This window comes from Clarias gariepinus, chromosome 20 (genome assembly GCF_024256425.1).
Source record: "Clarias gariepinus isolate MV-2021 ecotype Netherlands chromosome 20, CGAR_prim_01v2, whole genome shotgun sequence".
Classification (NCBI taxonomy): domain Eukaryota; kingdom Metazoa; phylum Chordata; class Actinopteri; order Siluriformes; family Clariidae; genus Clarias; species Clarias gariepinus.
In genome coordinates, this window is record NC_071119.1 from 6,792,185 (window position 1) to 6,814,168 (window position 21,984).

Here is a 21,984-nt window from a genome sequence, read left to right on the forward strand (position 1 = left end):
ATACCCATTTTAGACTGTTGTGTTAAATTGCATTTTTAAAACTGTTTTTCTTTGTGTGAACCACTTTGAGATGCAACTTTGCTTGAAAGGTGATCCAACTGATCATACCCTTTGATGTTGATTATTGTATTTAATACTCTCATAAGCATGCATGGCGTATTATACAATGGAAATTTGTTCATTTACTTTATCTGTGAAACTGGGGATTTTGAGGAGAAGATTAAATCATTACTGTTAATTGTAATCATCGTCTAACTGTTGATTTTAATTCTTATATTGGACTAAGCAAAGAAATATTTTGTCACATCAGCCCCACCAGGAAAATTTTTCACCAGCCGCCACTGGTTTACGCCAAATTCTGACTCTACCAGTTGAATGTCTCAACAGAAATCAAAACTCATCAGACCTGTCTAGTCTTCAACTGTCCAATTTTGGTGAGCTTGTGCAAATTGTAGCCTCTTTTTTCTATTTGTAGTGGAGATGAGAGGTACCCGGTGGGTTCTTCTGCTGTTGTAGCCCATCCGCCTTAAGGTTGTGCATTTTGTGGCTTTACAAATGCTTTGCTGCATACCTTGGTTGTAACGAGTGGTTATTTCAGTCAAAGTTGCTCTTCTATCAGCTTGAATCAGTCGGCCCATTCTCCTCTGACCTCTAGCATCAACAAGGCATTTTCGCCCGCAGGACTGCCGCATACTGGATGTTTTTTCCTTTTTACACCACTCTTTGTAAACCCTAGAAATGGTTGTGCATGAAAATCTCAGTAACTGAGCAGATTGTGAAATACTCAGACCGGCCCGTCTGGCACCAACAACAATGTAACGCTCAAAATTGCTTAAATCACCTTTCTTTCCCATTCTGACATTCAGTTTGGAGTTTGGGAGATTGTTTTGACCAGGACCACACCCCTAAATGCATTGAAGCGACTGCCATGTGATTGGTTGATTAGATAATTGCATAATGAGAAATTGAACAGGTGTTCTTAATAATCCTTTAGGTGAGTGTGTATATATACAGTGGTGTGATAAACTATTTGCCCCTTCCTGATTTCTTGTTCTTTTGCATGTTTGTCTCACAAAAAGTTTTTGATCATCAAACACATTTAACTAATAGTCAAAGATAACAAGTAAACACAAAATGCACTTTTTAAATGATGGTTTTTATTATTTAGGGAGAAAAAAAATCCAAACCTACATGGCCCTGTGTGAAAAAGTAATTGCCCCCTGAACCTAATAACTGGTTGGGCCACCCTTAGCAGCAATAACTGCAATCAAGCGTTTGCGATAACTTGCAACAAGTCTTTTACAGCGCTCTGGAGAAATTTTGGCCCACTCATCTTTGCAGAATTGTTGTAATTCAGCTTTATTTGAGGGTTTTCTAGCATGAACTGCCTTTTTAAGGTCATGCCACAACATCTCAATAGGATTCAGGTCAGGACTTTGACTAGGCCACTCCAAAGTCTGCACTTTGCTTTTCTTCAGCCATTCAGAGGTGGATTTGCTGGTGTGTTTTGGGTCATTGTCCTGCTGCAGCACCCAAGATCACTTCAGCTTGAGTTGACGAACAGATGGCCGGACATTCTCCTTCAGGATTTTTTGGTAGACAGTAGAATTCATGGTTCCATCTATCACAGGAAGCCTTCCAGGTCCTGAAGCAGCAAAACAACCCCAGACCATCACACTACCACCACCATATTTTACTGTTGGTATGATGTTCTTTTTCTGAAATGCTGTTACTTTTACGCCAGATGTAACGGGACACGCACCTTCCAAAAAGTTCAACTTTTGTCTCGTCGGTCCACAAGGTATTTTCCCAAAAGTCTTGGCAATCATTGAGATGTTTTTAAGCAAAATTGAGACAAGCCTTAATGTTCTTTTTGCTTAAAAGTGGTTTGCGCCTTGGAAATCTGCCATGCAGGCCGTTTTTGCCCAGTCTCTTTTTTATGGTGGAGTCGTGAACACTGACCTTAATTGAGGCAAGTGAGGCCTGCAGTTCTTTAGATGTTGTCCTGGGGTCTTTTGTGGCCTCTCGGATGAGTTGTCTCTGCGCTCTTGGGGTAATTTAGGTCGGCCGGCCACTCCTGGGAAGGTTCACCACTGTTCCATGTTTTTGCCATTTGTGGATAATGGCTCTCACTGTGGTTCACTGGAGTCCCAAAGCTTTAGAAATGGCTTTACCAGACTGATAGATCTCAATTACTTTTGTTCTCATTTGTTCCTGAGTTACTTTGGATCTTGGCATGATGTCTAGCTTTTGAGGTGCTTTTGGTCTACTTCTCTGTGTCAGGTAGCTCCTATTTAAGTGATTTTCTTGATTGAAACAGGTGTGGCAGTAATCAGGCCTGGGGGTGACTACAGAAATAGAACTCAGGTGTAATAAACCACAGTTAAGTTATTTTTTAACAAGGGGGGGCAATCACTTTTTCACACAGGGCCATGTAAGTTTGGAGTTTTTTTTCTCCCTAAATAATAAAAACCATAATTTAAAAACAGCATTTTGTGTTCAATTATGTTATCTTTGACTAATAGTTAACGAGCAGAATGAGCAGAAACATTAAAGTGTGACAAACATGCAAAAGAATAAGAAATCAGGAAGGGGGCAAATATTTTTTCACACCACTGTATATATATATATATATATATATATATATATATATATATATATAGGGGTGTGGTCCTGGTCAAGACAATCTCCCGTGTATATTGTGTATATATACACAATATATATATATATAGAGAGAGAGGAGTATATATAGGAGTAAATAACTGGCCTCCTGTTGAGTTGGGCCCAGGACATGCAGCGAAAGATGTTCGGCTCAATAAACACCTGTTTTTATTTTTCTGTTTTTTATTTTTCAAGTTTCAGCAATATAAGGTTTCCACATAATCGCAGATTCTTACACAAACTATTACACAACCTATCCCAAGAGGGACAGCAAATCCTCTTTTTTAATGTTTCTTCCCTTTTTTTATTTATAGTCACCCCCCCCAACACACACACATTCTTTTCATTTTTTTAGTGTTAACTTTTTACCTATGTTTTTTTTTCTCTTCTTTTCTTTTTTTTTTTTTTGTCTTAGGTTTTAAATTATTTTTCACAGAAACAAGTCAACTCATTTACAAAACTAATTTGATACAATATCAGCAGCTTAAAAGCCTAACATCTGTTAAAGGACATGATCTGGGAACAGCAGTTAGATTGTGTCACACATTAATCACAGGAAACTACTTTTGTTGTCACACTTCCTTTTCTATCAGCAGCACTTTCATTTACACAACATACAACTCATCCGTAAAGTGCCACACAGTCGTATTCTCACAGACACAGTAATGTAATGTTTTAGTCTTTTATAGTTTGGAGATGTTTCAGTGTGCTTCCAATGTCAACTGCATGGAGAATACAGGAGACGAGGAGGACATGACCGTGGTCATCTATAAAACTACAGATTTTAAAAGCTATGACACATTGATGGAGAAAACGGATACAAAGAATAAACTACAAATTCAACGCTCAGGTACACAAATGATTTTGTTTTATGTTTGCATCAGTTTTATATTTGCTCAATGTGTACAAATTAAGAACAAGTATCTATGTATGACCAGGGCCTGTTAGAAAAAATTCAGCTGACCAGCAGTTACAACCGTTTAACTGAATTAGCAGTGAATTCTGGGAAAGTGTGTTCAAGGCAGAAACTAATATTTAGTGGAGTTTTTACACATACTTAATTGTTACAATTTAAAGAAAGACTATTTACATTTTCACTATATATACATATTTATATACACACATACATACACTTATTCATACATACACACATACATAATGTACACAAACAATGTAATAAAATATTTACAATTCTTTTTTAAAGGGAAAACACCCCGCCAACAACCTTAACTTCTTTTAAAGTCTTAGTTCAGTTTCATTCAAAGACCATACGCCTTATAACATTTCATAGTCCAGTTTATGTTATGAGTTATAAGTGTATGTGTGTTCATAGTGTTACTCTGTCCCAGGCTACTCTCTGTCTCCATGGCCTGTTATTTTTCCTTGCTGAGAGCAGGGCTCAGTTTTTTGTTAGCTGATGTGACATTTTTTGGTCTCATAGCTTCCTGGAAACGTTTGTTGACCACCATCTTGTCTCTTTTGGTCAGCTGTAGGAACTGCTTTGTTTGTTCCTTATCTTCTCTTTGCAGTTCTTTCTGTGTGTGTGTGCTGTGCTAAATTCTGCTTCTTCGGTCTCCTGTGCTGCTGCGATCAGAGTCTGACTGCATGTTTTCTATTTAGTGATGGGTTCTGGGGTGGGCGTCTCGTCCCTTTTCCCACTGAGTTTGGCTGCAGTGTTTTCTTTGGGTCATGGTGGTGGTGTGCAGATCTGTGGCTCCTGTGTCTCTCTGGTGCAGACGTTGCATGGTCGCTGTCAGCGCTAAATACTGTACGTGCATCAGGATTTATAGCCGCACTGTTTACAGTAATGGCTGTGTTCGTGTCAGTGCCATGTGCGGTGTGTGTCTTTGTGGTGCCAGTGTGTTCAGGACTGACCTTCGTGAGCTCTGACTTAGTTGTGTTGCTGCGGCCTGCAGCAGACTCGGGCTCCCTGGTGTTTTCTGGCTGGCTGGCCCCACGCTGCTCCTCCTGTTTCCCGGCTGAGTCACCCCCTGAGCTCCCCAGCTGCACAGTTCTGTGGGAACAGCTCAGCCTTTTGTGTCCAACGTGCCCACACTCAAAATACCTCAGTCGCTCCATGGTGGCAAAAACAGTGTAACCGTTGTCCCCATTTTTGCACTAAGAATTTACATTTAATGTCTGTTCTTGATTATTTAAAACAATTGAAAATTTAAACCATTGCTTTATTCATCTAGGAGGCAGAGAAGATATTCTCACACTCGGCCAGCTTTCCCACCACTAGTAGCACTTTCTCTACCTGTACACCATTCTCCGGCACACACTTGACATAATGCCAGAGAGACAGTGTCTAACCACCGGCTCTAGAGGCCATTGTGCTCTGATCACTCTCTCATTTTAAACTATTAATTTTATTTTGTTAATAACATTTACTAATAAAACAAAAAGTGGCGAAAAAGCAGAAAGTCTGTCTAAGCTTGGTAAAGCGGCAAACAGCCTTCCACCTGCTCTCCTCACACTCAGCGGATGTGCAGAGAGAGAGAGAGAGAGACTATTTTTCTGTAATTTAATGGCTACTGTGAGCTAAGAAAGAGAGCTCAGTAAATTTAAAGTTAATCACTTTTTATACTTTTAATCGAATAAAATTGTAAATAAGTAAAAGCCTACTTGTACTGAATAAAATTCCCTTGACTATTTCTACTTTTACTTAAGTAAATGATTTTGTACTTTGCCCACTACTGAAAGAGATTTATAAGCAATAAATAAATGATCACTATAATGGTTATAGTTATAATCTTTAGAGTGTGGTAATATTCCCCATAGAATATAAATATTAATATTATTTTTGATTTTGTTATTTATTTAGCTTTTAGCAAATAATTTACATGTCCAGGTGTCAACTATTAACATTTGTGTAGGACATTTTGGGCAAAAAAAAAAGCTTTAAACTTCCATTATCAGTGACAATACATATACATAGTTACCAGTTTGATTTGTGTCAAACATGCAATCTAATGTTTAAAAAAAAAAAAAAAAAAAAAAACTTTTATTAAGCTTAAACATGATTAAAAATTATTCCATGTAGCTGACAGCTGTAAAATGTTCTTTACAATGGCTATAATAAGATAATTAGTTGTGAGGTTTACACATGTCTAATTCCACACAGTATAAGGCTCTTATTTAATTTTAATCACAGAGCAGTCGGGTTATCTGATATAATGGTGTAAGCTTGACAAACATGTAAAACATCTCAGAGCGAGTTTTATGCCAAGCCCTAAATCCATGGTCCCAGAAACTAGTACAAAATGATTGTAACAGCTAGTAGATGCTAATATGGCTAGTCTGGCAACACCAATTGCCAAGTTGTAAACAGTTTGTTACAGACTTTTAAATGAACATTGTTTTCATGTTAAAATAAGTAATAAATGCATGAAGCTTTCTGAGAAGTAAAATATCATTTATTTTATTTTATTTTATGGAATTTTGGGGGTCTTAGGAAGAGAAAACACTGTGTGCAATATTGTTCTTACATATGGCTGCTGTTCTTATAATATTTTTGTGTAGGATCATTTCTATTTATAAAATAATTATTTAATGAGAAAATGCTTGAAAAAAAGTTTAAAATATTAAACATTAAACATAAATATTAAAGTTATGGTTATTATTTACTTGCAACATGGAATTAATCACAAATTGATTAATCGTCCACCTCAAAATTTATCACTAGGTAACAGTGAAAAAAATATTGGTACACTATTTCACGCCAGTTAGTTCAGAATGCGGCAAAAGACGACATGAGCACATCACTCCGATCTCGTCCACACTACATTGTCACCCAGTGAAATTGCTCATTAGGTTTAAAATCCCACTATTGACCTATAAAGTACTGAAGGATCTTGGGCTGCATTACCTTAGTGAACTGCTGGTATTCTATAATTCACCTACATTGTTCAAAAGGTGCAGGTTAGTTATTTGTATTTCATATAATGAATAGTTCATTTAGGGGCAAAGCTTGCTTCTGCATATGTATGCCCCACAGATATGGAATAGCCTTCCAAATAGTGTGTGGGACTCACAGTCTCAGTGTTTTATTTCTAGGCAGAAAACCTATGAATTTTTTTAAGTCTTTGTAAATATGTTTACTTTGGGTAAAAGAACAGATTTGGGGGCCTCACGAGCATACTAAAAGTAATAGTAATTCCAGAGCACTCTCTTGAGATAGTTAGCATTATAATTTGAGTGTTATTTTACTGCACTGTTCATTGTTAAAGACTGATCACAGGGCTGCTATATTGTGCAATCAGCTGTGAGTTAAAAGTAAAATGCATAAAGAGCTTATGTTATTGTTTACGTATACGTGAACAATAACACAAGCTCTGTATGCATTTTACTGTAAACTCGAATAAGTTGGCAAAACTCAAAAGAATTAAGGTAATCAGTTACATCAAATGTTTTAAGTAATGATGTTTCCAGTTTTAGGTAAACGAAACTATGAGTTTTTGAGTTTGTTGTACTCATTCATATTAATTGTTCTTTAGCCTAACTCTATACTATTAAATATCAATTATATATTTTTTTATTTGTTGGTCTTTCGGCTGCTCCCGGCAATGTGTCGCTACAGCAGACAATCTGGTCCGCACACAAGCTAGTCTGAATGATTTTAAGTTGGTGCAACTTTAAGGTGACAGTTACTGATACTTAAGTACTTACAGATACATAAAATATCAAATTTGTTTAGCTAACTTAAAAAGTTTCATTTCTACAAACTCATAAATACCAAAAAGTTCTAAATTCTACTCCAGGTCTATTAATTTGAACTAATTGTAATTATTTAAGTAAACAGTACTCAATATGTTTAATTACTTTGAGCATTAGGGTTTACAGTGTACAGTAGGTCAACAACAAAGAAAAGAATTATCACACAATAATCCCAAAGATCACCAAATAATAATAGAGCTGTGCAAAATTTTTTACAGTTGGAAAATTTGTTGAGAGTTTTTCACATCACATACTGTACAGTCAATTTCTATATTGTACTGTATTACACATAGCTTATTCAATTCAATTTTATTTGTATAGCGGCTTAAACAATTGTCATTGTCGCAAAGCAGCTTTACACAATCAAAAGAATTATTTAAGTATGAATTCTTAAAATATATGTACATGCACAGTCAAAGAACATTACTTTGTATTACTGTATAATAATACTACTCTGATTTTGAAACAGTATTATTTCCATAATAATGATAAGCCTTACATGGATTCATCCAGCCATCACTAGTATTAAGCTATAGGAAGCAGTTATAAAATTACAAAGTCATTTAAAACTATTTTTAGACTGTGCATCACCAATATTTTTTGCTTTCTAAAGAACAATTTTAGTATGTCATTGGCCACATATCATTGAGATGTCATGGCATTGTATGTCCGTGGAATGACACTTTGCCCATTATGATACATACATATGCAACTAAAACTATTAACATAAATTTCTATTTTAATTTACCATTATTTGGAAAACAAACAAACAAAAAAAAAATGCTTTACTCACATGTCTTTGTTTAAGTTGAAAAAGTGCTGCTGATAGAAAAGAAAGCGAGAGAAGGTTCTTGTGATTAATGTGTGATGCAATAATTAAACTTCAGTTCCCAGGATATGTCCTTTGACAGATGTTAGGCCTACAGTATGACCTGCTGATATTGTACTATATTTAAACTAGATTAGTAAATAAGTTAACATTTTAGAAAATTTAAAGACTAAAGAAAAAAAAAAGAAAAAAAAATATTATGTTACATATAGTGCTGAGAATTCCCACAATCTCAGTATGTGTGAAACAACATATGATATAGTAATCTTTACTCAGACATACACTGTTTTGTCAAAGGTATGTTGGCATTCACATCCATTGACATTGCAAAGAATGCCAACATTTCTTAAAGTATCAGCTTATTAATCCTTAATAATGCATTATTATATAGTATTATACATTATAATGTGTATTTGTTTCAGGAAGTGCATAAAAAAAGGAACAGACATAAAAATACAAATGAAACTGTTGAATGTGTGAGAGGAATGTCTTGTGTAATAGTTTGTGTAAGAATCTGCAATTATGTGGAAACATTATAATTTTAAAACTTAGCAAACAGTTTATAACATCTGTTTATAATTTAGTTTGCTTCATAATTAATAATCTGACACAACTGAAAGTGTGATATGACATTTATATGGATTATACAATGTCAAGGGAAAGGTTTCCTTTCAGATTTCCCATATTCTATGTTTCACACTTATCTTAAAGTGGATTCAAATCTTTTCCCCTCTAATTTTATTCCATACACAATACTACATAATTACAAAGTAAAAGCAGGTGTTTAAAATGTTTTGTTAATTTATTTAAAAATAAAGTCTGATTTTTAAATAAAAATACAATATACAATTTATAGAAGTGTTCAGACCCATTACTTGGTACTTTGTTAAAACACTTGACAGCAACAACAGCCTCAAGCCTGCTTGTAAATAATGCTAAAAGCTTGGCAGACCTTTCTTTTAGAGGTTTCTTCTCTTTTTCTTGCCAAGTCAATGGAATCGTAAACGATGTGGACTATTCCGGAATTCTAATATTGAAACTTAGACAAAACTAAGTGTCTCAACAAGACAATAACCCCAAACACACACCCAAGCTAGTTGTTGTATGGATATAATGTGTTAACATTTTGTTGACGCCTTTGACCCTATTGAAAAGTTGTGGACCATGCTACGAAGAACAGTAAAATATTCAAATACATGTCAAAAAGCTGGTTGATGGCTAACAAAAGCACCTGCTAAAAATGGAAATTGCTAAGAAACATTAAACTAAACAATAGAACACTCTTTTTATTACTCTTTTATTTTTATTTTATAGATTTTTTATTGATATTAATAAGACTGTTGAGAATAAACGGTATATGCTAAATCTATATGTGGTGGGACAAAGATGTGGTTTTGTGTCTGTTTACCTCTAGGAGGAGACACTGCATGGAGCAAGTGCTACGGACTGACCACTGTGTGTGTGGTGCTGCTGTGTGTTTTCCTGCTGACTGCTGTCACAGTGATGTGGATTAAATACAGCAACTTAAAAACAGAATACAGCCAGGTACAGACCAGTTACAACAACGTGACTATGGAGAGAGACCAGTTACTTGTGGAGAGATATGGATGCCTGAGGACATTTGGTGGTTCATTTGGTGGTGTGTGTAAGTACATACATCACTTAAATGTCCTTAGCGGAAATATATAAATCCATGTGCCATCTTAAAATTGGAGCGGCAAGATTTAGCTCACATTCTCTCACATGTTACTCTGCATACCTTTACCAAGGTCTTAAAATGAAAGCATCACATTAATATTGGTGACACTTTAATTCAATTCAATTAAATTTTATTTGTATAGCGCTTTTAGCAATTTTCATTGCTGCAAAGCAGCTTTACACAGTCAAAAGAATTATTTAAGTTTGTATGAAATGTGAATTAGTATGAATCAAAATGGTCAGTTTGTCCCTGGTGAGCAAGCCGAGGGCGACAGTGGCAAGGAAAAACTCCCTGAGATGGTAATAGGAAGAAACCTTGAGAGGAACCAGACTCAACAGGGAACCCATCCTCATTTGGGTGAAACAGAAAGCAGTAAATGATCTGCATTTATACAGTGTGTAGGGTTTGAGGCAGTTCAGCTATAATAGCTGATGTTAATTGATGTTAATATGGAGTCCAGGTAGTTATTGAAGACCCAGGTAGACTTGTAAGAAGTTCCAGTCCTGAACTATCAAACTGTCAAGTCCCCAGAGAAACAGTTGCCAACACCAGTCAAGGCCAGAACCATTTTCTAGGTAGAGAGAATCATTCCCAGACACCAGACGCATCCCAGAGAGACACACGGGGCATCCATGTGACGAGATCTTCAGCCAGAAGCGGGGCACCAGGATGGGTCAGACAGGTCCGGAGGGCAGAGGGAGTCTGGATTACTAGCAGCTCAGGAACGACATGTGTAGCTCGACAGAGAGAGAGAAAGAGTGAAAGGGGGAGACAGGAGGAGAGAGGAAAGAAAAAGAGGGGGGAAAGAGAAGAAGAGGAGAGATGGCAGTTAGGTATGGTCATAGTCACACAATGTATAATGTGAATGTATATTAACTGTAGAGTGCAAGCAGAGACTCCGGCAGGACTAACTATGACAGCATAACTAAAAGGGAGAGCCAGAAGGAAACACAAACATGAGGGCTTCCTGACATGTAAAGCAAACAATCTTCTCACCGTCAGCAAACCTGAGTGATCAATGAGAGTGAGGAAGACAGCATCTAAACATACCAGTTCACCATAATACTCTACGTCCATGAGTCCCCCAGATCTGCTCCTTTACCTATGGCAAATCTATTTATAAAAATGCTGGGCTAAATAAATAGGTTTTTAGCCTGGACTTAAACACTAAGACTGTGTCTGAGTCCCGAATACTATTTGGAAGACTATTCCATAATTTTGGGGCTTTGTAAGAAAAAGCTCTGCCCCCAGCTGTATTTTTCATAATACGCGGTACTGACAAGCAGCCTGCATCCTTTGATCGAAGTAGGCGTGGCGGATCGTAAGACACTAGCAGTTCGCTCAGGTACTGCGGCGCGAGACCATTTAATGCTTTATATGTCAAGAGTAGTATTTTAAAATCAATGCGAAATTTCACAGGGAGCCAATGGAGTAAAGATAAGATAGGGGTGATGTGCTCATATCTTCTGGTTCTAGTGAGGACTCTCGCTGCTGCATTCTGGACTAGCTGAAGCTTATTTATGCATCTAGCTGAACAACCAGACAGTAAGGCATTACAATAGTCCAACCTAGAGGTAATAAAAGCATGAACTAGTTTTTCTGCATCGTTTAGCGACAATAAATTTCTAATCCTGGCAATATTTCTGAGGTGAAAGAATGCTATCCTGGTAATATTATCTACATGAGCTTCAAATGAAAGGCTGGAATCAATAATCACACCAAGGTCTTTCACTGTTGCATTTGATGGAACAGAAAGGCCATCTAAAGTTATGGTGTGATCTAAAATTTTACTCCTAGCTGTATGCGGTCCTATGACTAGAACTTCTGTCTTATCCAGATTTAGCAGAAGGAAATTAATTAGCATCCAATTTCTTATGTCCTGCACACATTGCTCAATTTTAGTAAGCTGTTTTTTCTCATCAGGTGACATATAACTGTGTATCGTCAGCATAACAATGAAAACTAATACCATGCTTAGGGATTATGTTGCCCAGAGGAAGCATGTAAAGGGAAAAAAGTAGTGGACCTAAAACTGAACCCTGCGGAACGCCAAACTCCACTAGAGAACATGCAGAATAATCACCATTTAAGTCTACATACTGATAACGATGGGTCAGATAGGATCTGAGCCAGGAGAGGGCTGTACCCTTAATTCCTACTACATTTTCTAATCTGTGAAGAAGAATAGCGTGATCAATGGTGTCAAAAGCTGTACTGAGGTCGAGTAATACAAGCATAGTTACACAACCCTGATCAGAGGCCAATAGGAGGTCTTTAACGAGTGCTGTCTCTGTACTGTGATGAGGCCTAAATCCTGACTGATACAGTTCATGTATGCCATTTCTATGTAGATATGAGCATAGCTGCTCCGCTACTATCTTTTCCAGAATCTTAGAGATAAAGGGGAGGTTTGATATTGGTCTGTAACTGGACAGCTGACAGGGGTTGAGGGCAGGTTTCTTAATTATTGGTTGGATAACTGCTAATTTAAAAGATTTTGGAACATAACCAATGCTGAGTGAAGAATTAATTATTCTCAACAGGGGTTCTGTTATTGCTGGTACTATCTGTTTAAGAAAATGTGTCGGTACAGGATCTAATATACAGGTTGATGAATTTGCAGAAGAGATGAGTGAAATTAGTTCATTCTCTTCAAGGGGAGTAAAGTATTCTAGGTTCTGATCTGACATGGCTAGATTAACATCTGCATCAATTACATTGTTCGGTTTCAAAACCTCAATTTTATGCCTAATATTTACAATTTTATTATTTAAAAAGTTCATGAAGTCCTCACTATTGCATGATGTTGTTGTGGAGATTTCTGCAGTGGTCTTATTTCTGGTTAATTTGGCTACAGCATTAAATAAGAATCTAGGATTATTTTTGTTATTTTCTATAAGAGTGGAGAGATATGTTGATCTAGCTACACTAAGAGCTTTTCTATAGTTCAGGATGCTCTCCTTCCATGCTATTTGAAATACTAGCAATTTAGTTTCTAATTTCCAAGCGGTCTGTTTTAAAGTGCGCGTGTGATCGTTATACCAGGGAGCAAGTTTCTTATCTCTAATAATTTTTCTTTTAACTGGAGCTACATTATCTAAGATAAATGTCGACTCTAAATATTCAGTCGCCTGATCGAGTTCTGTGGGGTCAGACGGTGATCTAATCGAAGTTGGGAACTCTGGGAGATTACTGATAAAACTCTGTTTGGTAGTTGATGTGAATGTACGTTTCATACGGTAGCGCGGCGCTGTGCGTACATTATTACTGTGACACACTTAAATTGAGACAAGACAGTGATCTGATATAACTTCAGATAGTGGAATTGTGAATAAATTTCTTATACTTAATCCGAATAATATTATTAAATCTAAAGTGTGACCTGCTTTATGAGTGGGTACTACTACACACTGATTTACTCCTACCGAGTCCAGTATGGACATAAATGCTGTTCTCAGAGGGTCTTCTGGGTTTTCAAAATGAATATTAAAATCTCCAGCAATTAACACTTTGTCTACAGAAACGACTAGGTTTGAGAGGAAATCTGAAAATTCACTAAGAAATTCAGAGTACGGCCCTGGAGGTCTGTAAATGACAATTAGCGGGATCGACTGAGCTGACTTAATATAGTTAAAATACACTTATGTTACTATAAAGAATTTCAAATGAATTAAATTTGTGTCTGTGTTTTTGTACAATAATCAAAATATCATTGTGAATAACTGCGACGCCTCCTCCTCTACCAGTTAACCGAGGCTGGTGTATGTAGCTGTATCCAGGAGGACTAGCTTCATTTAGAACTACATACTCGTCCTGTTTAATCCAGGTTTCAGTTAAACAGAGTATATCAAACTCCTGATCCGTGATAATTTCATTTACTATAACAAGTTTGTGGTCCTTATGTTAATTAAATTACTAAAACAGACTTTCTGAGTCTTTCTAAATTTGTTTTTAGCTCGGGGAACAAACACAGTCTCAATATGATGAACCCTGAGTGACGACTCTATGCAGCTAGCAGACGGTTGGTTTAGCCTGTCTGTCTGCTCCCTGGCCTGGGCTCTGGATTGTCACCGATTAATGAGGCCTCTTCTGAGACTATAAGCTATACTGCAAGAAAAGAGAGCAGCACCTTCCCGAGTGGAATGGACACCGTCCCGCCCTAACAGGCCAGTTTTGCCCTCAAAGGTCTTCCAATTATCAATGAAGCCCACGTTGTTTTCGGAACACCACCTGGACATACAGCGGTTCAGCGACCATAACCTGCTGTAAGTTATGTCACCACGTCTCATTGGGATGGGACCAGAGCATACTACTCCATCGGACATCGCCTTCGCTAATTTAAACACCTCTATAAAGTCATTCTTACTAACCTCTGACTGACGAAGGCGTATATCATTAGCTCCAGCATGTACCACTATCTTGGAGAACCTATGCTATCCTAGAGCCCTAAGATTACCTGCTATGTCCGGTGCTCTGGCTCCCGGGATACACCTAACCACTGCCGCTGGCGCCCCTAAAGGTCTAGCTAATTTCACATGTCTCAGTATAGAGTCTCCTATAACCAGAGCTCTTTCAGGTTTCTCAGCGGGTGCATCACTAAGGAGAGCAAACGTGTTGGACACGTGAACCACAGAAGAGGTGTGCTCCGGTGGGCTAGCCTTAGCGTTAGCTTTTGCTGAACGAGTATGCTGCCAAGTCGTCACCCACTCGCCCCGCTGTGAGGGCTCTAATGCCGGAGTTGGGGGCTGGTTATCTCCGTCTGTGGCACCCAGACTGTCCGCTACAGGAATAACGCTGCTCTCGCGCTCTCTAACCCTCTCTAAAGTCTGGATGCGCTCCTCTAACGCTGATATCTTCTCCGTCAGAGTGCTCACTAACACACACCTATCACAAATAAAATTAACACTAACGACGGAGGAAGAATGTCTAAACATCCTGCACTTCACACACTGAACAAGCTGAATATTAGACATGATAACATACCTGAGTCGGAGTTTAGTTGTTTGGAGCTGAATTCCGTTTGTTGTTTTTAGAAGAAGAAACTCTCCAAAAAGCACAGAAAACGGCACAGCCAAATAGTATGAGGTGTAAAAACTAGTTGCTATTAATATTATTATTGTATAAATGAAAAAGCTATGTAATTTAAACGCTAATACAAACGCAAAACTTTCGCGGCAACGATACAAAAACAGGAAGCTTTACTTTACAGTTGTGATTCTTAACTCATACTGTATGGAACTGTAAGGAGTAAGAAAGAATAAATGAATAGCTTTTTAAAACATAGTCTACTATTATAAACTACAAAATAATTATTTCATTATTACTTACTAATTAGTAATTACATTCACTACTCAAGTCAGTATTAAATGCACAATAGTTATTGAATCTTACTCAGTCTTACATTTCTCCTGGAGAACTAATAGCTAACTTTGTCTGTATTGTAATAACACCTGATTAATTACTGATCACCTCAACATTAATTCCCAATCACTAAACCTTACCTTCCTCCTGGAGATAATATACGTACCGCGGCCAGTTCCACACCCAGTGTCTAAAATGTAAATGTCTATATAAGTGCTTATTGTCCACACATAGAGTTCTCTTTAGAGTGTGCGTGCTGTTTTTATTTATCCAGTCAGGGTATAAAGAGAGAAATACAACAATAACCTATTATCAAGTTATACAGAAGTACAAGCTGTAGTGCTGCAGAAATGCCATGTGTTTTTTCATAATGTGCTTTACCTTGTTTATGATCATATTTATTTTTATTTTTGTTTAATTAATTTTGGACAGTGTAGAACAAACTGCGATAAAACCCCAATATTTTTATATATTATACATAATAAATGATTGAGTTGTACATATTAATATTATATAGCTAATACTATAAAACGTAAACCTTGTCTATCCTGGATAAATAGATCAGAAACTCTATTTTGATCTCTTTAAATTCTCTTAACTTATCTCCATAGACAAAGGGAGGTGTTTCAGCTTCAACTCCAGTATTTATTTTGTGTCTAATGAGTTAAAGAACTGGACTGAGAGCAGACAGAACTGCAGAGACAAAGGAGCAGACCTGGTGATCATAAACAGCAAAGAGGAACAAGTGAGAGAGAAAGAGAGAGAGAGAGAGAGAAAGAGAGAGAGAGAGGAAGAAAGAGAGAGAGACTAAAGCCTTTTTCATTGTGTTGACATTTGCAGGAGTTCATGGTTAAACAGCTGGGCAGCTTTCTGGTTTGGATTGGTCTGAGTAAAAGTGATACACAGGGAGAGTGGAAATGGGTGGATGGAACACCACTGACCACTGCGTAAGAAACTACTATTCTTTCTGTATCTATTTTAAGTTAATCAGTGTTTTTTTTTCTAAATGCAACAAAGTATAACTGTCCTACATCTTGGAAAACTTCAAACATATTTTTTTATTATATTTATATTTACGTTGGGTTCAAATGTACATCTCAGTAAATAGAGGCTAAGAGAATTTGGTTAAATTTGTGGAATTGAAAGAAACTAAACACTGATCTGTTTCTGATTCTATTTCTCTGAGTTTCAGGTTCTGGAAAAAAGGGGAACCGAATGATTTAAATAGTAATGAGGACTGTGTTGAGTTTTATGGTGAACCAAATAAGATCGCCTGGAATGACAACAGATGCTCTCGTAAACTACACTGGATCTGTGAGAAAAGTCTTTCACAATGAAGTTCATTATTTTATAGTGAGAAGGTACTCCAATACAAATTGATCCAAAAACCCTTTCTCTTGTGTTAGGGTCAGCACCAACCCGTTTTACTTTTTAAATGCATAAAACTACTACCTAGCTTTGTTTATTGCATTAGGGCTTTTTAAGTTTGTCAGGAATCTGTATTTGATTAATATAAAAAAAAATTAAAAATAAAAAAATAAACAATTGTTCTAAATTATAAAATCCTCTGGTGAAAATTATTACCTTTGTGTTGGTAGGGTCAGTTTTAACCCAGTTATAATTTATGGTCATAAAACAATATTAGGGTCAAAACAAAAATCATAAACACACTTTGAGGGGCTTCTCTCTGCGCCTGTGTGTCTCCTTACCTGAACAAACGAAACCAATAAACAAAGACAGACATGTTCAGACATGCAAGGCTTGCATAAGACACATTTAATTCAGTGTTGCTGACTTGCACATCATTAGTCACATCTCCTGTTTGCAGCAGTCAAAAATGAGAAGAAGATTTACAGTAAGCCAAGCTCCGGATCATATCTTTCCTGAAAATGAGGCGGAGGACACAGAACAGCATAGTGATAGAGATAAGCAGGTTTCCGAGGAGGAAGACAAAAAAAAAAACAGAAGGCACAGACACATCTAATGAGTCTGATAAGGAGGTCACTGATGCTGAAGCTGCACTCTCTCCTGCTGAAATCTTCAAATCCAAAAGTGTTAACATCTGTTGGAGCTCAGTACAGATCTGGCCATTAAAAAGGCACGTTTCGAGAAAAGGGATCCCGCGACTTGCCGCGGCTGCGCACGGCAAGCTGTGAAAATGCCCTTCATTACCTGTAGGGGGCAGTTTTGTTTCAGTCTGAAGTATTGTGTGTCTTCTGAAGGCGAAAATGTGTTCCCTAACTTAGGCGCCCATTGGCAGCAAGTGACGGAGTTTATAAACGTGTCGAGCTCAAACTGTAAATACTGATATGTAGTTATTCTTCGTTTTCTTTTCTCCCTTAATTATGATACTTCGTTAACTGCACTTTCTCCATTCAGTATTATTATTATTATTAGTAGTAGTAGTAGTAGTAATAGTGGTACTAGTAGTGCTCCGAATTTATTATTATTGTTATTATTATAGTAACGCACCAGCGCGTGTGCAAATAGGCCTAAAATAATATTGTTTAATTGTGTTCATGTGCTTTAAATATCGTTGAGTTGTTTATGCTGGATCAAAATTCTGTGTTATTTCGGGTACTTTAATCACTCTGTTGGCTTGCTTTTGTTATGAATACTAAAAGTGCTGCATGATTAAACTCAATACAAAAAAAAAAAACTGTGTTTATGCAGTAAACCCATCGGTGAACACGATGCTTTAAGAATTTAATTAAACACGGATATATATAATGGCCATTTTGATTAAAATCCAACATTTTAAAGGTTAGTGATTGGTGCATGGGCGTCAACTCGCTTTCGCATCGTCAAATCATTCTTTAATTAGTTAGTAAGTAAGTAAGTAAGCAAATAAAAAAGAAATGAATGAATAGCTTTAAATGGTACTTCAGCGTGGTAAAAGTACCTTAGCATGAGTTTATATATAATGAAAATATTATGTGTAAAGAAAATCTAATTTATATATTTGTGTTTAATGGTTAGTGTTTGTTGCAGAAATTTACACTATTTTTGGGGAAGAACTTGGCTTTTACAGGCTACTTTAGACTGATCAACAGTCGACGCCCCAGCGTAACCAGCAAATCAAAGGAGCAGTTATCGGCTTTGACACGTAGCTTCTAAGTTTGGAGGCCAGGGTTGGTTGGTTGGTTGGTTGGTTGGTTGGAAGCATGTTTGAAGGGGAAGATAACGTCACAAACACACAAAAACTTTCCGTGCATACACACCTACAGTACAGTATGAGACGCGCGCGCAGACACACACAAACTCTCTGTGCACACACACACAATCTCTCCATGCAGATACATCGTGCAGAGAACAACTTTGTAATACACCTGGCTATTAATTAAAATGAATATTTAGACCTAAAAAAGATCAATCTAAAATTCATTTATCCGCGTGTATAAACCCGCGGCTCGCACTTATATAGGTTACTCGATAGATAAACACTGTCTTTTCCAACATGCCAGCACGCTCCGATGTGAGCCATAGTCATAATTAGAGAATAAATAGAGAGATAAATAACATGAAGAAAGCCTTAGGCGACTGTTCATACAGTAAATAAAAAGAGAAGTATAAAATCCAACTATTAAGTCTGATTTAATTGCTATCATTAATCTATCCATTTAAACCTATCTATTTCAGGGATAGACATCTGCTCTGTCTTGTTTATTCATCTAAAAACCCTACAGTATTTGCCAACAGCGCACACAGTTTAATAAATTCACACCTATCGTGAATGAAAGGTGAGAAGAGATTCCGCAGAATCTTCTCACACAGTGCTTGCTCTGAAGGACTATACTCGACAAGAATATAGAGGATAAGAATCATATTTATAATTAAGATAATTAATTAAATAATAAAATTATATCAAATAAGAACTTTATCTAAAAGCCAGACCGACCAAACTTCGCATTCACTGCTGAAGTTGTTAAATATGCTAATACTGTAGATACGTAGGTTACATTTTAAAAGTACAATCGCAAGTAAATTACAAACTGCGTGTAATGTTGTAAAATATAAATAAAACAGTATTAGACACAAATATATGATATGGTAGTATATAAAATGAAAAAGCTCAATGAGTGCTCAAATGTAAAGCAAACGCAATTATTAATTCATTGTGTTCATTTAACTTCATTCAGCCGTTTACGTTATATAAAAAATAACGTTCCTACCAGCCCACTATTATTTTCTGTTAAAATTTAAAGATGCCCATGTGTGTGTGCAAAAAGACGAATTCAAAGAATACAAAAGTGAATAATCTTTACTAAAGTTGCCTAATACAATATTGTTTCCAATGCTGAAGCAAACATGATTTTGTTTTAGTCTATACGCTGAATACAACGCGACAGCGCGCTCCGAGGTGACACCTGGACCCCCCAGTAACTGTAACCCCACTTTCCACCTTTTGTTCATAATAGGTGTGAAGTTATCAAATCGGTTTCGCTGATGGGGTAATTCGCAGAAATGGGGGGTTTAAAATTATTTAACAAGACAGAGGCAGACGTGTCTGCCTAAAATGTATTTCGTCAGCAAAACATAAAAATATTCTTGATTTAATAAAACTGTATTGAAACAAAATTGTGTATTCTCCTTATTTAATATCGCTTCCAGAACATTGTTGTCCAAACATTGTATGTATATGAAAAACAGTAAAACCTAAGCACAAACAGAAAGGACGTATAAAGGAATGTACAAGACATTAACATCTTTACTGTGTTTAAATAAATAAAGAGTTACTGCATTATGTTTCAAGACATCCTTAATTTACATTTTTTTTTTTTTTACTTATTATATTGTTAGGGAGTGCGGTGTGGAGATCCGCACCACGAGATGTTTTACTGATTATAATAGCCCTGACGCAGGGCTTTAGAGGAGGTCAGTGAAATAGGAGTTATGAGAGCTTATGACAGACACAGGAAGACATTTCTGTTTGGAGATAGCGTGGGATTATTAATTAATAAACTTAAAAAGAACTAAAAAAAAAAAAACAGCTCAGCCGTCTAACGGAGAACGGACAGGATTCTGGAAACTAAATCAAAAAACTAAAGATGCTCTCTGGGCTTATGCCATTACCGAGGATTATTAGTAGGAAGAGAGAGTTTGTGCTTTGTGCACTTTAACCCGAGAGCGCGCGCTAAACTGATGTGTGTCGCTCTCCTTCACTTTCTCGCCGGTGTCTTAGACAGACAGAGGCTTGGACTTTGCCTGTGTCTTCTTCAGCGCGCTTTGTCTTTGGCCCTGACACCATTTACCGGTGCGACCGAATGATTACACGGAGTGTCGTGGTATCACGACCCGGCCCGTTCTGAACACAGAACATCAGTCTTTTGATAAAAACGCTGCCTTTTGTAAAGTGAAAGTATGAGCATATTTAGGAATTAGGACATTTGCATAGTTAACACTATCAGATAGCCCACTATCAGGAAATTAAATTAATGTCAAGACCATTTAACCCGAGGCATTGCCATGTCTTTCATTGGTTTGTCCCTGTTAAGACGTTACAAAAACTATATGAGAAACTTTTAAAGTAGGAATTTGGGCATCTGATGGAACTGATAACGATCGGTTAAATAGGATCTGAGCCAGGAGAGGGCTGTACCCTTAATTCCTACTACATTTTCTAATCTGTGAAGAAGAAGCCCATGATCAATGGTGTCAAACGCTGCACTGAGGTCGAGTAACACAAGCATAGTTACACAACCCTGATTAGAAGTCAATAAGAGGTAATTTACTACTTTAACAAGTGCTGTCTCTGTGCTGTGATGAGGCCTAAATTCTGACTGATACAGTTCATGTATGCTATTTCTATGTAGATATGAGCATAGCTGCTCCGCTACTGAGGTTTCTCAGCGTGTGCATCATTGAGGAGAGCAAACCTATTGGACACGTACAGAAGAGGTGTGCTCCGGTGGGCTAGCCTTAGCGTTAGCTTTGGCTGAACGAGTATGCCGCCGAGTCGTCACCCACTCATCCCGCTGTGAGGGCCACAATGCCGGAGTCGGGGGCTGGTTATCTGCGGCACCCAGACTGTCCGCTACGGGAATAACACTGCTCTCGCGCTCTCAAACCCTCTCTAAAGTCTGGACGCGCTCCTCTATTGCTGATATTTTCTTCGTCAGAGTGCTCACTAACACACCTATCACAAGTAAAATTACCACTAACGATGGAGAAAGAATGTCTAAACATCTTGCACTCCACACACTGAACAAGCTGGAAGACATGATAACGTACCTGTGTCAGAGTTTAGTTGTTCTGAGCTGAATTCTGTTTGTTGTTCTTAGACGAAGAAATTTGCGCGTTCTCCAAAAAAAGCAAAAAAAGGCAAAATAGAATCAGGACATTAAGCAATTTGGGAAATCAGGAAGAAATCAGGACATTAAACATTATGGATTTGACTGACATACTATACAGTATGCGCTGAATTAGAGATGGTAAAAGTGAGTGGGTCCAATATCATCTTTCTTAAAAACTGGGTGGGTCCTGTCCCACCCATATGGATTAGTTTGAATGCTGCATGCTCTCTTTTTAAATGCTAGCCTATAACTTTTTCTGAGCTCGAGCTTTCTGCCACATTATTAACCATGACTGTTTACTTTGAGATGAGTATCAAGATCGGTTCTCTGTGGACAGCAGATCACCTTTTCTCTGATATCAGGACATTCTTGATACAGTCAGGCATTCTCATTGTCTGACTCCTGCAATAAGAACACCAACTCCA

The 21,984-nt window shown here is 37.2% G+C and overlaps 1 protein-coding gene across 2 annotated transcripts; it reads left to right on the plus strand.

The window, feature by feature from the left end:
• The first annotated feature begins 3,282 nt into the window (after positions 1-3,282).
• Positions 3,283-21,424, plus strand: LOC128508605 (CD209 antigen-like protein C). Of its 2 annotated transcripts, none has more exons than XM_053480002.1 (6): positions 3,283-3,511; positions 9,621-9,851; positions 15,878-16,011; positions 16,107-16,213; positions 16,453-16,580; positions 21,080-21,424. In XM_053480002.1, the coding sequence occupies exons 1-6, from the start codon at positions 3,358-3,360 to the stop codon at positions 21,181-21,183; spliced, it is 858 nt and encodes a 285-aa protein (XP_053335977.1). In that variant the 5' UTR covers positions 3,283-3,357; the 3' UTR covers positions 21,184-21,424. The 2 variants fall into 2 exon arrangements, with proteins under 2 accessions (XP_053335977.1, XP_053335978.1); XM_053480003.1 differs by having other exon boundaries at positions 16,459-16,580.
• Positions 21,425-21,984: the final 560 nt, after the last annotated feature.

What these genes read in the sequence shown, in the direction of transcription:
- LOC128508605 (XM_053480002.1), top strand. Translation starts at nt 3,358, where the DNA reads ATGTTTCAGTGTGCTTCCAATGTCAACTGCATGGAGAATACAGGAGAC. An exon ending in TGGTTCATTTGGTGGTGTGT is followed by an intron (nt 9,852 to 15,877) that starts GTAAGTACATAC and finishes TTATCTCCATAG; the next exon opens with ACAAAGGGAGGTGTTTCAGC. An exon ending in GGAACACCACTGACCACTGC is followed by an intron (nt 16,214 to 16,452) that starts GTAAGAAACTAC and finishes TATTTCTCTGAG; the next exon opens with TTTCAGGTTCTGGAAAAAAG.